Here is a 19,400-nt window from a genome sequence, read left to right as displayed (position 1 = left end):
TAGGAGATCTCCAGACAAGTCAGAGTTGAGTTATAAAAAAAATATCTCAATCTCTGATCCCCCGGAGTACCATCAAATCCATTATCAGCAAATGGAAAGAACATGGTACCACAACAAACCTGCTACCAGGGGGCCGACCACCAAAACTCTCAACCCGGGCAAGGGGGGCATTAATCAAATAGGCAGCACAGAGGCCAAAGGAGCTGCAGGGACTGGAGTATGTGTCCATATGACCAGAATAGGCCGTACACTCCATAGAGGTGGCCTTTATGGAAAAGGGGCCAGAAAAAAAAGAGCCTTTACTTACACACAAAAATTGTAAGTCTTGTTTGGAGTTTACCAAAAGACATATGGGAGACTCCCCAAATGTATGGAGGAAGATGCTGTGGTCAGAGGAGACAAAAATTGAACTTTTTGGCCACCACGGCAAATGCTATGTCTGGCACCAAACCAACACAGCTCTTCCCCTTAAGAACACCATACCTACAGTGAAACATGGTGGTGACAAAATCATGCTGTGGGAATACCAACAATTGTAACTCCATTTCTCCGGTCACTTTTTCAACACCACAAAGCAGACCATTCAATGATATTAAAAAAAAAAACATAATTCTCAAATATTTACCCATCGTTAACCAGGATTAAAACGTGAGCCAAGTTTTGAACAATGGTTGCAGATATGTAGGCAGAAGAGGCCTGTCACTTGGTAACATTCTTTCTTCCAGTATGTTCAAATCAACACAGTCTTCTCACACATGGCTTTCCAGCAAAGGTTTTTTTTACAAGTGTGCCAGTGCTCGTGGTAATGTCTGCGAATCTGCTACAAATAAGAAAGCAAGACACAATCCACACGCTCAACTCATTCCGACCACATTGCAGGCACGACACTCGGTGCAGTAGATAATCTCAAGTATACTGGCTGTACAAACGGAAAGCTAAAAAAAACATAAATATAAAATAACAGCACGTATTCCGGGGCGGTAAAACGTTTCACTCTAGCACTTAAAGGGGATTTATCGCAACGTTTTCTATTAAAAAAAAAAAAAGAAAGAAAATTAAGTGGTCAATTCATCGGGTTAACAGGCATCATCATCATAATTGGATCTAAACAGAACTAATCACAGCGTTTTGTCTCATCATTGAACGTTTCTTTCTCGTCCTATGACGACGGGCGCCCTGTGTGCCAGAAACGCGTCAGGTGTTGATATTAAATTGTTTTTTTTTCTTTTAATAGATCATAAATAAAAACATTATTTTATTATCTGGATGTCAGTGCTGGATCATACTCCCCCCTACGTGTTTCCACATGGTGCATTATACTGTATGGAGGTTATTCGGGGGCCATCAGTGCGAGGATTACAGTGAAGGAGCCATCAAACAGGGCGGGAGATAATGTGGGGTCTTTGTACATTGTGGGGGTCTTTGTACAGTGTTGGAGGGATCAGTTTGGGGGCTACTAAGGGGTCTATATATACAGTGAGGGGGGGAAACTCTGGACATTATTATATGTAAAGTGGGCACTTATTGTTATAGGGGAACTCAGGTAGCTGACTGTCAGAGGGGCAATATTTTTTTTTAGGGGGCAAAATCTGGGCACTGTGGAGGGAGACTGGCTCCAGTGCCATGGGTTGTTGTATCCTCCTTGATTATGTTTATCAGCATGGACTAAGGAACATCAAGATCTCCGGAGATGGACTTGTCACCTTGAGATTGTTGATATTTTTAACAATTTGGGTTCTCACGTCCTCAGACAGTTCTCTTCACCTCTTTCTGTTCTCCATGCTTGGTGTGACACACACAGACACACAATGCCAAGATTGAGTCAACTTCTCCCCCCTTTTTTTTTTTGTTAATCTGGATTCAGGCGTGACTTTTATATTGCCCACACCTGTTACTTGCCACAGGTGAGTGTGAACGAGCATCACATGCTGGAAACAAAGTTGTCTACCTACAATTTTGGAAAGGGGCCAAGAATTTTGAGGGGTTTGTGTAAAATTATGTCCAATTTTCCTTTTTTTCTCTCTTTTTTTTGGGTTGTTACAATACATTTAGGAAATAAACATGTATATAAGAAAACGTGTAATTGCCATAGTTTCCTGGGAGAAATACTTTGTTATCCGGAACAATTTCAAGGGTGCCAACTAAGAGCACAATCATATCCGAAAATGATAACGGATTAATAATTGATAACCCCCCTTATGCTGCCGTAGACCCCCGGACATGGCGCCGCTCATGTTGGCGTCTTTTGCTCTATTTGTTATTATACGGCTTTTTCTTCATGGCAGAAATTATTACTGCTCTAAACCCAGCCTGTGTTTTATTCGGAGCATTTATTGTCTCCGTATTTTACTTTTTGCAATAATGTTACAATAAATATATAACACACATAGATATATCTGCTATATACGTCTGCCCTGCTATCCACCCGCACATAATACCCTTGTCCTCCGCCATGATATCATGCTATGTCGGTGGATGAGCTTCCCTGGCAGTAATTCCCTCAGTAGCAGACGTGTTGTGTGGAGCGGGGCGGGGCCGAGCTGCATTATCTGCTCTCAGCCTCCAGTGCTGCGCTCCCCCAGCAGTGACTGGCCTGGCCGTCTCATCTGCGCAGGCGCGGCGCCGCTCTGTTCCCAGCACCTTGGAGAGCGGCCGCGGACTGCGCCCTCCGCACGGCGGGGCTGGGAGTGTCGGCTGTGGGGGCCCCGGACACTACACAGGGGGGACCCTCCGAACCGCCTGCACCGGGGGGGGGCAGCAGCCGGAACATCGTCTGATCGGCGGCAGAGACTGGGCAGGACCGGAGAAGCCCCGGACACATCCACAGCGATGACGGGACCCCCATCCTGCCCCCCAGTGTGGGCTCAGCACTGATCGCAGGGCTACAGGGCGACCCCCGCTGCCAGGCGCCCTCTGCGCACAACACAATACTGATCAATCACCGCGGGACTGATGGCAGCGAGGACAGCGCCCCCTACTGAGCGGCCACAAGGATGGTGAGACCCTCGTACACCGCGACGTGGGTGTACGGCCCCCAACCCCCCCCCCCGAGATGTGTGTATGGGCCCCCCCCCGAGATGTGTGTATGGGCCCCCGAGATGTGGGTATGGCCCCCCCCCCCCCCCCGAGATGTGTGTATGGCCCCCCGAGATGTGTGTATGGGCCCCCCCCGAGATGTGGGTATGGCCCCCCCCCCCCCCGAGATGTGTGTATGGCCCCCCGAGATGTGTGTATGGACCCCCCCCCCGAGATGTGTGTATGGGCCCCCCCGAGATGTGTGTATGGCCCCCCCCCGAGATGTGTGTATGGACCCCCCCCCCCCCGAGATGTGTGTATGGGGCCCCCCCCCCCCGAGATGTGTGTATGGCCCCCCCCGAGATGTGTGTATGGCCCCCCGAGATGTGTGTATGGGCCCCCCCCGAGATGTGTGTATGGCCCCCCCCCCCGAGATGTGTGTATGGGCCCCCCCCCGAGATGTGTGTATGGGCCCCCCCCCGAGATATGTGTATGGCCCCCCGAGATGTGTGTATGGGCCCCCCCGAGATGTGTGTATGGACCCCCCCCCCCCGAGATGTGTGTATGGCCCCCCGAGATGTATGTATGGGCCCCCCCGAGATGTGTGTATGCCCCCCCCCGAGATGTGTGTATGGACCCCCCCCCCCGAGATGTGTGTATGGACCCCCCCCCCCGAGATGTGTGTATGGGCCCCCCCCCCCCGAGATGTGTGTATGGCCCCCCGAGATGTGTGTATGGGCCCCCCCGAGATGTGTGTATGGGCCCCCCGAGATGTGTGTATGGCCCCCCGAGATGTGTGTATGGGCCCCCCGAGATGTGTGTATGGGCCCCCCCGAGATGTGTGTATGGCCCCCCCCCCCCCCGAGATGTGTGTATGGCCCCCCGAGATGTGTGTATGCCCCCCCCCCCCCCCCCGAGATGTGTGTATGGCCCCCCGAGATGTGTGTATGGGCCCCCCCCCGAGATGTGTGTATGCCCCCCCCCCCCCCCGAGATGTGTGTATGGGCCCCCCCGAGATGCGTGTATGGCCCCCCCCCCGAGATGTGTGTATGGACCCCCCCCGAGATGTGTGTATGGGCCCCCCCCCCCCCGAGATGTGTGTATGGCCCCCCGAGATGTGTGTATGGCCCCCCGAGATGTGTGTATGGGCCCCCCCCCGAGATGTGTGTATGGGTCCCCCCCCCCGAGATGTGTGTATGGGTCCCCCCCCGAGATGTGTGTATGGGCCCCCCCCGAGATGTGTGTATGGGTCCCCCCCCCCGAGATGTGTGTATGGGTCCCCCCCCGAGATGTGTGTATGGGTCCCCCCCCGAGATGTGTGTATGGCCCCCCGAGATGTGTGTATGGGTCACCCCCCCCCCCGAGATGTGTGTATGGGCCCCCCCTCCGAGATGTGTGTATGGCCCCCCGAGATGTGTGTATGGCCCCCCCCAAGATGTGTGTATGGACCCCCCCGAGATGTGTGTGTGGCCCCCCCCCAAAGATGTGTGTATGGACCCCCCCGAGATGTGTGTACGGTCCCCCCCCAAGATGTGTGTGTGGGCCCCCCCCCCCACGATGTGTGTATGGACCCCCCGAGATGTGTTTATGGACCCCCCCCCCCCCGAGATGTGTGTATGGACCCCCCCCCCCCCGAGATGTGTGTATGGACCCCCCCGAGATGTATGTATGGACCCCCCCCCCGAGATGTGTGTATGGGCCCCCCCGAGATTTGTGTATGAACCCCCCCAAGATGTGTGTATGGACCCCCCGAGATGTGTTTATGGACCCCCCCCCCGAGATGTGTGTATGGACCCCCCCCCGAGATGTGTGTATGGACCCCCCCCCGAGATGTGTGTATGGACCCCCCCCCCCCCCCGAGATGTGTGTATGGGCCCCCCCGAGATTTGTGTATGGACCCCCCCCCCCCCGAGATGTGTGTATGGACCCCCCCCCCGAGATGTATGTATGGACCCCCCCCCCGAGATGTGTGTATGGGCCCCCCCCGAGATGTGTATGGGCCCCCCCGAGTTGTGTGTATGGACCCTGAGATGTGTGTATGGCCCCCGAGATGTGTGTATGGGCCTCCCCCCCCGAGATGTGTGTATGGACCCCCCCCCCCCGAGATGTATGTATGGACCCCCCCCGAGATGTGTGTATGGGCCTCCCCCCCCGAGATGTGTGTATGGACCCCCCCCCCCCGAGATGTATGTATGGACCCCCCCCGAGATGTGTGTATGGGCCCCCCCCCCGAGATGTGGGTATGGCCCCCCCCGAGATGTGTGTATGGGCCCCCCCGAGATGTGTGTATGGCCCTCCCCCCAGAGATGTCTGTATGGGCCCTGAGATGTGTGTATGGCCCCCCCGAGATGTGTGTATGGGCCCCCCTGATATGTGTGTACGGGACCCCCGAGATGTGTGTATGGACACCTAGATGTGTGTATGGACCCCTGAGAAGTGTGTATGGACCCCAGATTTGCGTGTATGGACCCCGAGATGTGTGTATGGACCCCTGAGAAGTGTGTATGGACCCCAGATTTGCGTGTATGGACCCCGAGATGTGTGTATGGACCCCGAGATGTGTGTTTGGACCCCGAGACTGTGTATGGACCCCGAGATGAGTGTATGGACCCCAAGATGTGTGTATGGACCCCTAGATGTGTATATGGACCCCGAGATGTGTGTATGGACCCCGAGATGTGTGTATGGACCCCAAGATGTGTATATGGACCCCGAGATGTGTGTATGGACCCCGAGATGTGTGTATGGACCCCGAGATGTGTGTATAGACCCTTAGGTATGTATAGACCCCGAGATATGTTTACAGACCCCGAGATGTGTGTATGGTGGGCTACTGGGGAGGCACCAGATGTTGCAGAAGTGCCAGCTGGGGCATGTAGTCCCACTGGCAGCAGATAGTGATGTCACGGTAGCTGAAGTGGCTCGCTGGGCCCTCAACACTTCCCTCATGTCTACAATTGTCAATATCGGGAGGTGGCACTTGTGGATGGTGTAGGACCCCCGGGGGGCACTCCTGTAGAGGTGGCACTTGTAGATGGTGTAGGACCCCCGGGGGGCACTCCTGTAGCGGTGGTCTCTGGCTGCAGGTTTTGGAGCGCCCGTGGTGTTTGTGCAATCTCAAGCAGCCAGACACACATAACAATGTTACTGACAGAGGTAATGGGGTCCAGTCTCTCTCTTAGGCCGGGGTCACACTTGCGAGTGCGATGCGAGAAACTCGCGCATCAATACCCGGCACAGCCGCCGACACTCGGGGCCGGAGCAATCAGCTGCATAGAAATACATGCACCCGCACGCTCCGGTCCTGAGTGCCGGCGACTGTGCCGGGTATTGATGCGCGAGTTTCTCGCATCGCACTCGCAAGTGTGACCCCGGCCTTAAAGGCAAAGTTCACAGTATATTGTGCATATGAAAGTAATGATTCTCTCCTCATGAGACGAGCGAGGTTATGGCCTCTCAGCGCGGCTGGAGCAGAGTTCTCTTCACTTGCTATTAGAGGAAGTGCTATGCGCAGTCCAAGAAATATTACACTGATGGAGGAACCTTCACAGATTGTCTCTCTGTGGAAACACACAAAAGTGTGGAAGTACTCACGGTTTCGAGCCTACCGTTCCCTATCGCAGGGGGGTAGGTTAATCCAAGTCGGTGGCAGCCACGTGGGTCTGGTCCTGGCTAGAAGCAAGCAGGATAACCAGCATGCAGGAGAGCACAAGGGCAACGTTATCTCTCCTGACTAGAAGACTTCACTCCGTTGTGGAGGAGATTATGTGGAGAAAGATGTCTCCTCAGCGTGGACTCGCATGGAAAACTGTGATGGGAGCAGTAGTGTTTGCTTCCTCAGGTAGCCTTAACCGCCCAGAACTGGAAGTTACCTCAAGAAGTGTGAGAGTCCTGAGCTGGAAGTCTGTGTGAGCCCTGAACAGGGAGGCTCCTCTCAGCTGTTTCTATGGCAATTTCTTGTGAGGAAAATAATCACTTAATTTTCATATACACATTGACAAGTAGATGGCAGCACAGCACATTTATGAGTCGTCATGTAGTCCATCTCCTCACTCACAGCGCCCAAACTAATCCTGACACACTGCAACAAATCTACTGTCACATGACAACTGCCTCATTCAGCAGCAGTAGAACGGGTATCGGATACCACATGCGTATAGACCTTGAGACGTGCGTATAGACCTTGAGACGTGTGTATAGACCCCAAGATGTGCGTATAGACCCTTAGATGTGTGTATAGACCTAGAGATATGTGTACAGACCCCGAGATAAGGGTATATAGACTCTGAGATGTGTGTATAGACCCAGAGACATATACTGTATATAGAGAGCTAGAGATGTGTGTATAGACCCCGAGATGTGTGTATAGCCCAGGATGTGGGTATATAGACTCCAAGATGTGTGTATAGACCGCGAGATGTGGGTATATAGACCCCGAGATGTGTGTACAGACCCCAAGATGTGGGTATATAGACTCCGAGATGTGTGTATAGACCCAGAGACATACAGTGGGGCAAAAAAGTATTTAGTCAGTCAGCAATAGTGCAAGTTCCACCACTTAAAAAGATGAGAGGCGTCTGTAATTTACATCATAGGTAGACCTCAACTATGGGAGACAAACTGAGAAAAAAAAATCCAGAAAATCACATTGTCTGTTTTTTTATCATTTTTTTTGCATTTTATGGTGGAAAATAAGTATTTGGTCAGAAACAAAATTTAATCTCAATACTTTGTAATATATCCTTTGTTGGCAATGACAGAGGTCAAACGTTTTCTGTAAGTCTTCACAAGGTTGCCACACACTGTTGTTGGTATGTTGGCCCATTCCTCCATAAATACTTTTTTGCCCCACTGTATATATAGAGAGCTAGAGATGTGTGTATAGCCCAGGATGTGGGTATATAGACTCCAAGATGTGTGTACAGACCCCGAGATCTAGGTATATAGACCCCGAGATGTGTGTATAGACCCGAGATGTGTGTATAGACTGCGAGATGTGTGTACAGACCCCGAGATGTGTGTATATAGACTCCGAAATGTGGGTATATAGACTCCAAGATGTGTGTACAGACCCCGAGATGTGGGTGTATAGACCCGAGATGTGTGTATAGACTGCGAGATGTGTGTACAGGCCCCGAGATGTGTGTACAGACCCCGAGATGTGTGTATAGACTGCGAGATGTGTGTACAGACCCCGAGATGTGTGTATATAGACTCCGAAATGTGGGTATATAGACTCCAAGATGTGTGTACAGACCCCGAGATGTGGGTATATAGACTCCGAGATGTGTGTATGGACCCGAGATGTGTGTACAGACCACCGAGATGTGTGTATATAGACTCCGAAATGTGGGTATATAGACTCCAAGACGTGTGTACAGACCCCGAGATGTGGGTATATAGACTCCGAGATGTGTGTATAGACCCTGAGATCTAGGTATATAGACCCCGAGATGTGTGTATAGACCCTGAGATGTGGGTACGGACGCCAAGATGTGGGTATATAGACTCCGAGATGTGTGTACAGACCACCAAGATGTGGGTATATAGACCCTTAGATGTGTGTATAGACCTAGAGATGTGTGTATAGACCTAGAGATGTGTGTATAGACCCTGAGATATGTGTACAGACCCCGAGATGTAGGTACAGACCACTGAGATATGGGTACAGACCACTGAGATGTGGGTATATAGACTCCAAGATGTGTGTATAGACCCTGAGATGTGTGTATAGACCTCAAGATGTGTGTATAGACCGCGAGATGTGTGTACAGTATATAGACTCAGATGTGTGTATAGACCCCGAGATGTGGGTATATAGACTCCGAGATGTGTATATAGACCCTGAGACATATATATAGAGCTAGAGGTGTGTGTATAGCCCAGGATGTGTGTATAGACCCTGAGACGTGAGTATATACATCCAAGACGTGTGTATATAGGCCCCAAGATGTGTATATGTATATATATATATATATATATATATATATATATATATAGACCCAAGATGCATATATATAGACAACGAGATGTGTGTATATAGACCCTGAGAAGTGCAGACCCCGATATGTGTATATAGACCTAAAATATTTATAATTGAGAGTCCTCAGTGGTTGATACCTTTTAATGGCTAACTGAAAAGATGGTAACAAATTGCAGCTTTCGAGACTACACAGGTCTCTTCATCAGGCAAAGACTAAAACAAATTCCGAAGAATCACATATTTATGCACAACATGGCATAGAAAAAAAAAAAGGAAAAACCATGGATAAGCCAGGTGACATGAAGCAGAATTATCATGAGTGATAAACAGTTATGTCCATAAATATTGGACCAGTTCTTAGATAAGGATTGTATATAGTATTGTATAAAGGATATATAGACCTAGAGATGCATGTATATAGAACCTGAGACGTGCAGACCGAGATGTGTGTATACAGACCCTGATACATGTGTGTACATAGACCCCGATACATGTGTGTATATAGACCCCATGACATGTTTGCATAGACCTCCGAGATGTAAAGAGAAGTATGTACAGTGGGGCAAAAAAGTATTTAGTCAGTCAGCAATAGTGCAAGTTCCACCACTTAAAAAGATGAGAGGCGTCTGTAATTTACATCATAGGTAGACCTCAACTATGGGAGACAAACTGAGAAAAAAAAATCCAGAAAATCACATTGTCTGTTTTTTTAACATTTTATTTGCATATTATGGTGGAAAATAAGTATTTGGTCAGAAACAAACAATCAAGATTTCTGGCTCTCACAGACCTGTAACTTCTTCTTTAAGAGTCTCCTCTTTCCTCCACTCATTACCTGTAGTAATGGCACCTGTTTAAACTTGTTATCAGTATAAAAAGACACCTGTGCACACCCTCAAACAGTCTGACTCCAAACTCCACTATGGTGAAGACCAAAGAGCTGTCAAAGGACACCAGAAACAAAATTGTAGCCCTGCACCAGGCTGGGAAGACTGAATCTGCAATAGCCAACCAGCTTGGAGTGAAGAAATCAACAGTGGGAGCAATAATTAGAAAATGGAAGACATACAAGACCACTGATAATCTCCCTCGATCTGGGGCTCCAAGCAAAATCCCACCCCGTGGGGTCAGAATGATCACAAGAACGGTGAGCAAAAATCCCAGAACCACGTGGGGGGACCTAGTGAATGAACTGCAGAGAGCTGGGACCAATGTAACAAGGCCTACCATAAGTAACACACTACGCCACCATGGACTCAGATCCTGCAGTGCCAGACGTGTCCCACTGCTTAAGCCAGTACATGTCCGGGCCCGTCTGAAGTTTGCTAGAGAGCATTTGGATGATCCAGAGGAGTTTTGGGAGAATGTCCTATGGTCTGATGAAACCAAACTGGAACTGTTTGGTAGAAACACAACTTGTCGTGTTTGGAGGAAAAAGAATACTGAGTTGCATCCATCAAACACCATACCTACTGTAAAGCATGGTGGTGGAAACATCATGCTTTGGGGCTGTTTCTCTGCAAAGGGGCCAGGACGACTGATCCGGGTACATGAAAGAATGAATGGGGCCATGTATTGTGAGATTTTGAGTGCAAACCTCGTTCCATCAGCAAGGGCATTGAAGATGAAACGTGGCTGGGTCTTTCAACATGACAATGATCCAAAGCACACCGCCAGGGCAACGAAGGAGTGGCTTCGTAAGAAGCATTTCAAGGTCCTGGAGTGGCCTAGCCAGTCTCCAGATCTCAACCCTATAGAAAACCTTTGGAGGGAGTTGAAAGTCCGTGTTGCCAAGCGAAAAGCCAAAAACATCACTGCTCTAGAGGAGATCTGCATGGAGGAATGGGCCAACATACCAACAACAGTGTGTGGCAACCTTGTGAAGACTTACAGAAAACGTTTGACCTCTGTCATTGCCAACAAAGGATATATTACAAAGTATTGAGATGAAATTTTGTTTCTGACCAAATACTTATTTTCCACCATAATATGCAAATAAAATGTTAAAAAAACAGACAATGTGATTTTCTGGATTTTTTTTTCTCAGTTTGTCTCCCATAGTTGAGATCTACCTATGATGTAAATTACAGACACCTCTCATCTTTTTAAGTGGTGGAACTTGCACTATTGCTGACTGACTAAATACTTTTTTGCCCCACTGTATATAGATCCAGAAATGCGCAGACCTGGCCACACTCCTTATGGAATATCGTAAAATACTTGGCACTCTGCTTGGTATATTCAACAAAAGCATTTATTAACAGTGGCAGAATCCAGAAAAAAAATGAAACGACCTTCATCAGTCATCTGTATAGTGGAAAGCTAAGAGCTACAGCTAAGGCTAGAGCTTCCTCTGATCAAAGCACTAATTGCAGACGTTTTGGAGCTATTGGTCATTAATGAATATTGGGGTTTCCATGGATCTGATATTTATGGGAGATATTTTCGGCATAGCAGCAAAGTGATGCACATAATGTATTCACTCACATCACTGTAAGGCCATTCTAACCCCTCCTTCGTAATATCGGCCCGATGGATGATGCTATCCATGTCATGTTTCATCTGTATAGCAAGATAAAATTGCGATAAGAAACATGATCACAATATCTCCCGCCTGGGACCTCCAGGGGTGAAGATATCCTGAAAGATGGGGATCTCATAAACATATAAAAGACCTAGGATATGCCACAACCAGCCTCCACATGAGTTCACCAAGGAGAGGTATGAGGGTGTTACCTTGATCTAATAAAAAGCAGATTTTGGGTTTGTGTATTTTGTCAGTCCTGGAAGGTCCAGTTTGCTAAGGAGTACTTCCCTCTGCTAAGCTCTGAGCCATTTCCGTGAAATCAGGTTTAGTAATTCTTTTTCGTTATTCATTTTTATTTGATGTAATTGTATCATATTGTTTTATTCCCATTTTGTATGATCTTTGTATATTTTGTATAAACACTTCCTATTTTTCTGGATTAAATACAAAATGAATAGCTCGTCTCCTCTTGCTCTGTAAACCGCACCCTGAAGCTATACACTGTCTCTAAATGGGTTACCAATCGACCTGTAGAAACGATTGGTGGTGGCAGAATGTGTCCCAACAACATAACTAACAGGAAGTGCTATTAACAGGTTTCGTCCACGTTCACACATTCAGTATTTGGTCAGTATTTTACATACAGGAGGAGGAGATATCACAGCTCACCTCATCCCTGCATATTGACCTCTACATAGGTTACAGAGCATGCTCAGCAGTCATCTATATGTTCCGTTCCTACAATCCACGAGGCTATCCCTTAACAATGTGCAAGAAATAGATTAAACAAAAAATAAACAATTAGAAAATAAAAATAGATAAAAAAATATGTAATTGATTCTCAGTAAAGCATATAAAATAGCTGATACAATTAAATTACTCACCTCTAAATTTTAAATTTCTTTGTTCTCATAGATTTTGCTGGTTGAAGACCTTGTCCCAGGAGACAGATGGGTTTCTACATAAGCTCCTTGTCCAGAAGCCCCTGCACCAAGACGCAGGTGCGACATTACCAGGTGGCCCCGAGCTACAATTACAAATGGACGGACATTCACTACGAAGCCAGCAGGGGCAACGTGGAGAAGCTGCGGGGGCTACTGACCACCTCAGGTAGAAACAAAAAAAAAATTAGCGGAAAGGGTCAACCAATCAGGTCACTGCATTCAGTTTTAGTTCTTTGTTGGCTCTTTTATGTTCTAGACAAAGAGTTGGTGGATCGGAAAGACTATTATGGGAAGACGCCCTTATATTGGGCAGCTTATAAAGGGCAGAGGATTTCCATGGAGTTACTGCTGCAATATGGGGCCAATGTGAACAGCTGTTGTAAGCACGGCGGGACCCCCCTACATGCAGCCATCGGATTGTTTCCAGACTGTGCCCTATTACTAATACAGGTGAGAAGCCACCCGGTCCACCCTATGTTTGGATTAAAGCCCGACACCACGACAGTCACTGCACCCATACCCCCGCTATAGATCAGGGTGCCCACTGTGTCAGCGACGTAGTATTGAAGGCAAACCTCTCGTCTCTGGAGGACAAGAAAAAATGTGCAATTTTTTTGACAGTCCTCACCCTGTCCGGTCCTTTCTCTGCACAGAAAAGGTTCCTCCAATTAAGCCCCTTTGAGTTTAATACCCCAGTTATAGGGTAATACTAAACCCCAATAGTGCCCCCCACATGCACAAAGTTTGATTCCCCTATAAAATATGATTCCTCCCCCTAAACTGCCCCCTTACCGAATTACGCCCCCCAACACAATATGATGCCCTACAGTCCTCCACCCCCATGATACGTTACATATAATGATATAATCCATAGTGGTCTATGGGTACAACACAGATCCTTAATATCGCCTTATGCACAGGCCTCTAAACTTGTCCAAAAGTTAAACCTTTAAAAAGGATCTGTCACTTTTGTAAGCGTGTTAAATATTTTGTAAAAATCCCTGAGTTTCCCCGATTCTGACAATCTTTTCCGTTTCGTTCTGCGTTGCTCTATTGCGGAGATATTCACATTTGTTGCTTCTGGAGTGCAGTATGTGAAAATTCTGCTTGTAGTACAACTGGGCGTTTCTTCAGAGTCTTATGGTGGCGTGTGCTCTAACCCCTCCCTCTAAGATGCTACCAATCATAGCTGAGTCACAAATGCTGTTGAGCTGTGATTGGCAGTGTCTGGAAGGGAGGCTTAAAAGCGCGCAACCCCAGAGAAGATTCTGAAGAAATGCCCAGTTGTACTACAAGCAGAGATTTCACATGCTGCACTCCAAAAAAAATGAAATATGAATATCTCTGCAGTGGAACGACACTAAACAAAACGGAAAAAATCAGCAGAATCAGAGGAAGTCAGGGATTTTTATTTTTATAAAATATTTACCTGTAATATTTAACAATTAAAGAGGATCGGTCAGTTGCTCAAAAAAATTTGGTTCAGTCAATTTAGTATTGTCACTTTATTATCAGCTATTTCCGTTTATTTGCATAGCATGGCGCCGATGTCAATCTGCAGGACAACTGGGGAGTGACACCCATGTACCTGGCAGCATGCAGCGGGCAGCTGGAGTGTATTCGGCTCCTGGTGCAGGCAGGCGCTGACATCACATATAAGAACAAGGTAAGTACGTGGCAGGACAGGTCTACAGCAGGAAGAAGTTCTCTAAAAGGATATAGGGAAGATTAAATCAAGGAGGCGGCTTTTATGATCCTCATCTATCAGCAATTGCTCAGTGGCTTCAAAGAATATGTGAAAGATCAGTACAGGATCAGTAATGTAATGTATGTACACAGTGACTGCACCAGCAGAATAGTGAGTGCAGCTCTGGAGTATAATACTGGATGTAACTCGGGATCAGTAATGTAATGTATGTACACAGTGACTGCACCAGCAGAATAGTGAGTGCAGCTCTGGGGTATAATACAGGATGTAACTCAGGATCAGTAATGTAATGTATGTACACAGTGACTGCACCAGCAGAATAGTGAGTGCAGCTCTGGGGTACAATACAGGATGTAACTCAGGATCAGTACAGGATCAGTAATGTATGTACACAGTGACTGCACCAGCAGAATAGTGAGTGCAGCTCTGGGGTACAATACAGGATGTAACTCAGGATCAGTACAGGATCAGTAATGTATGTACACAGTGACTGCACCAGCAGATTAGTGAGTGCAGCTCTGGAGTATAATACAGGAGGTAACTCAGGATCAGTAATGTATGTACACAGTGACTGCACCAGCAGAATAGTGAGTGCAGCTCTGGAGTATAATACAGGAGGTAACTCAGGATCAGTAATGTATGTACACAGTGACTGTACCAGCAGAATAGGGAGTGCAGCTCTGGAGTATAATACAGGAGGTAACTCAGGATCAGTAATGTAATGTATGTACACAGTGACTGTACCAGCAGAATAGTGAGTGCAGCTCTGGGGTATAATACAGGATGTAACTCAGGATCAGTAATGTAATGTATGTACACAGTGACTGCACCAGCAGAATAGGGAGTGCAGCTCTGGAGTATAATACAGGATGTAACTCAGGATCAGTAATGTAATGTATGTACACAGTGACTGCACCAGCAGAATAGTGAGTGCAGCTCTGGAGTATAATACAGGAGGTAACTCAGGATCAGTAATGTAATGTATGTACATAGTGACTGCACCAGCAGAATAGTGAGTGCAGCTCTGGAGTATAATACAGGAGGTAACTCAGGATCAGTAATGTAATGTATGTACATAGTGACTGCACCAGCAGAATAGTGAGTGCAGCTCTGGGGTATAATACAGGATGTAACTCAGGATCAGTAATGTAATGTATGTACACAGTGACTGCACCAGCAGAATAGGGAGTGCAGCTCTGGAGTATAATACAGGATGTAACTCAGGATCAGTAATGTAATGTATGTACACAGTGACTGCACCAGCAGAATAGTGAGTGCAGCTCTGGAGTATAATACAGGAGGTAACTCAGGATCAGTAATGTAATGTATGTACATAGTGACTGCACCAGCAGAATAGTGAGTGCAGCTCTGGAGTATAATACAGGAGGTAACTCAGGATCAGTAATGTAATGTATGTACACAGTGACTGCACCAGCAGAATAGTGAGTGCAGCTCTGGGGTATAATACAGGATGTAACTCAGGATCAGTAATGTAATGTATGTACACAGTGACTGCACCAGCAGAATAGTGAGTGCAGCTCTGGGGTATAATACAGGATGTAACTCAGGATCAGTAATGTAATATATGTACATAGTGACTGCACCAGCAGAATAGTGAGTGCAGCTCTGGGGTATAATACAGGAGGTAAGTCAGGATCAGTAATGTAATATATGTACACAGTGACTGCACCAGCAGAATAGTGAGTGCAGCTCTGTAGTATAATACAGGATGTAACTCAGGATCAGTAATGTATGTACACAGTGACTGCACCAGCAGAATAGTGAGTACAGCTCTGGAGTATAATACAGGATGTAACACAGGATCAGTAATGTAATGTATGTACACAGTGACTGCACCAGCAGAATAGTGAGCGTAGCTCTGGGGTATAATACAGGATGTAACTCAGGATCAGTAATGTTATGTATGTACACAGTGACTGCACCAGCAGAATAGTGAGTGCAGCTCTGAAGTATAATACAGGATGTAACTCAGGATCAGTAATGTAATGTATGTACACAGTGACTGCACCAGCAGAATAGTGAGTGCAGCTCTGGAGTATAATACAGGAGGTAACTCAGGATCAGTAATGTAATGTATGTACACAGTGACTGCACCAGCAGAATAGTGAGTGCAGCTCTGGGGTATAATACAGGATGTAACTCAGGATCAGTAATGTAATGTATGTACACAGTGACTGCACCAGCAGAATAGTGAGTGCAGCTCTGTAGTATAATACAGGATGTAACTCAGGATCAGTAATGTATGTACACAGTGACTGCACCAGCAGAATAGTGAGTGCAGCTCTGGAGTATAATACAGGAGGTAACTCAGGATCAGTAATGTAATGTATGTACACAGTGACTGCACCAGCAGAATAGTGAGTGCAGCTCTGGGGTATAATAAAGGATGTAACTCAGGATCAGTAATGTAATGTATGTATACAGTGACTGCACCAGCAGAATAGTGAGTGCAGCTCTGGGGTATAATACAGGATGTAACTCAGGATCAGTAATGTAATGTATGTACACAGTGACTGCACCAGCAGAATAGTGAGTGCAGCTCTGGAGTATGATACAGGATGTAACTCAGGATCAGTAATGTATGTACACAGTGACTGCACCAGCAGAATAGTGAGTGCAGCTCTGGAGTATAATACAGGAGGTAACTCAGGATCAGTAATGTAATTTATGTACACACTGACTGCACCAGCAGAATAGTGAGTGCAGCTCTGGGGTATAATACAGGAGGTAACTCAGGATCAGTAATGTAATGTATGTACACAGTGACTGCACCAGCAGAATAGTGAGTGCAGCTCTGGGGTATAATAAAGGATGTAACTCAGGATCAGTAATGTAATGTATGTATACAGTGACTGCACCAGCAGAATAGTGAGTGCAGCTCTGGGGTATAATACAGGATGTAACTCAGGATCAGTAATGTAATGTATGTACACAGTGACTGCACCAGCAGAATAGTGAGTGCAGCTCTGGGGTATAATACAGGATGTAACTCAGGATCAGTAATGTAATATATGTACACAGTGACTGCACCAGCAGAATAGTGAGTGCAGCTCTGGAGTATAATACAGGAGGTAACTCAGGATCAGTAATGTAATGTATGTACACAGTGTCTGCACCAGCAGAATAGTGAGTGCAGCTCTGGAGTATAATACAGGAGGTAACTCAGGATCAGTAATGTAATGTATGTACACAGTGACTGCACCAGCAGAATAGTGAGTGCAGCTCTGGAGTATAATACAGGAGGTAACTCAGGATCAGTAATGTAATGTATGTACACAGTGACTGCACCAGCAGAATAGTGAGTGCAGCTCTGGAGTATAATACAGGATGTAACTCAGGATCAGTACAGGATAAATAATTTATTTTTTAAGTTGAGTTTGTGTTACTTTAAGAAACTATTTTCTGTTTGACCCTAGAAAACTGGCCTGCCTCCCAAGCGCCTTGCTTCCCAGGTTGGATTCATTGCCTGGATCGAGTCCTTCTCTCATCAGCCTCGCTCATTAAAACACCTAAGCCGTCTGCGAATACGATCCAGTCTGGGGCCCCAGCGGCTCCGAGCAGTGAGGACCTTTAACTTGCCACAATCACTGAAGTGCTACCTTCTGTTCGAGGACCTGGTCCTGCAGGAGCCGGTGTGACGCTCGCTGTGTGTTGTTGTGCATTATCCCGCGTCCTTGCTATTTCTCGTATCCATTAGTGGTGAAGTATTCACAGGCGACAGAACAGTGGGGAACAAAGACTCACTCTAAACACTTGATCTTCGTGAGCTTCCATTTTTTAAAGTCGGACCCGTGCGGTTAGAAAGTATTTTTTTTTTTTTTTTAGTTTTTAACATTATTTGGGGCCAATTTGGTAATCAGATAGTCCGAAAACGTCATATAACACGTGTGCCCTGGAATAAATTGGTGTCGGGCACCAAGACCATTGTGGTCAGATCAGCGTGGACACGATATTATACGGACGCTCTTCTAATGTACAAATGGGCGGAGAATCGGGGCTTTTATTGAGGGGTAATGAACACTTTTTGGGTCTCTGATTATTGGGAAGGGCGGTGATCATCGCATCAATATCTAATCGGTGCCGTAACTCTCATCGTTTGCTGGAAAATAGTGGCAGTGGGGTTAGAAAAGATGCGGCGCCCCGTCAACCCCGCTCAGCCATTTTCAGAGGATACATCATATATTGGATGAACCATGCGATTTTCTACAAAAAAAGCCAAAGTGGCACAGCCCCATCATGGCGACATTGTCAGAGATAGGGGTCTATTGGGGTGGGCAAGGGGGGCCGACAGCACTTACCCCCAAACCCCGCAACATCCCAGCAATTATTTTAGTAAAACGGCTCCAAATAAATAAAAAATCCACGCGACTAAACTCCATTCATTTTGTGAACCCAGAACAACAGAGTTTTGGATTTCAACGTGAACAAAATCAATTTGGCGACAAAATGTAACAAACGAGGGACGATCAATACTATTATTATTATTTTTTTTTTTTTTTTTTTTTTAAATAAACATTTTTTTTTATAAATAACTCAGGTTTTCATTTTGGTTTTTGATTATGTCACTATTGAATGATGATGTCATCTGTCATCCTACAGATTGGTGATAAGTGGCTGATCACTAGGGGGTCCGAACATTGGAACCCCCACCAATCCCGTAGGGCAGCATTGAGCATGCATGCCTCAGCTACATTCATGGGTCTTCCTGAGATTACGGCGCTCATCTAGCCCCCCATTGTGGTGGTCACACGCTCACTCGAGAGTCCAGCGCCGACTCCCGCTGCAGCTGCTCAGATCTCAGTGTTTTGGTTGCAGCGGTGACATCTTATTGACACCGCTGCAGCCAGTCACTGAGCGCTGTCAAGCACTGTTAACATGACACCACTGCAGCCACAATACCGAGATCTGAGCAGCAGCGGCGAGCGCACCTAGACCCCAATAAGGACGGCTATCTGCTCCTTCAGTATTGTACAATATTTGGGGTCCACTTTCCGTTCCCACTATTGCCTCGTGAACCCTTGGCAGAAAATTCGCATCAAAGCTCAGGAACTGCAAGTTACAGAATTGACATTGCTCCTTCACCGGACCACCGATGTCGGCACAGGATGATGCACAGGATTCGGTCGCTCCGGGGAGAAACTACTGCAAAACTACCGGTATAAATCTGCATGAAAAGTTGCAAATTTGCTTTATGGTCTTGTA

General features: G+C 47.0%; 1 protein-coding gene across 1 annotated transcript; it reads left to right on the top strand.

Annotated features, from left to right (window-relative positions):
- Positions 1-2,624: 2,624 nt before the first annotated feature.
- LOC138647453 (ankyrin repeat domain-containing protein 10-like) lies at positions 2,625-18,730 on the top strand. Its single transcript, XM_069736458.1, has 5 exons — positions 2,625-2,996; positions 12,441-12,635; positions 12,726-12,919; positions 14,007-14,135; positions 17,615-18,730. Exons 2-5 carry the CDS (start codon positions 12,476-12,478, stop codon positions 17,834-17,836), a joined length of 705 nt encoding a protein of 234 aa, XP_069592559.1. The 5' UTR covers positions 2,625-2,996; positions 12,441-12,475; the 3' UTR covers positions 17,837-18,730.
- The last annotated feature ends 670 nt before the right edge of the window (positions 18,731-19,400 follow it).

Source organism: Ranitomeya imitator, chromosome 8 (assembly GCF_032444005.1).
Source record: "Ranitomeya imitator isolate aRanImi1 chromosome 8, aRanImi1.pri, whole genome shotgun sequence".
Taxonomy (NCBI): Eukaryota; Metazoa; Chordata; class Amphibia; order Anura; family Dendrobatidae; genus Ranitomeya; species Ranitomeya imitator.
The sequence above is the reverse complement of the archived record's forward strand: the minus strand, read 5'-3'. Positions and strand labels throughout refer to the sequence as shown.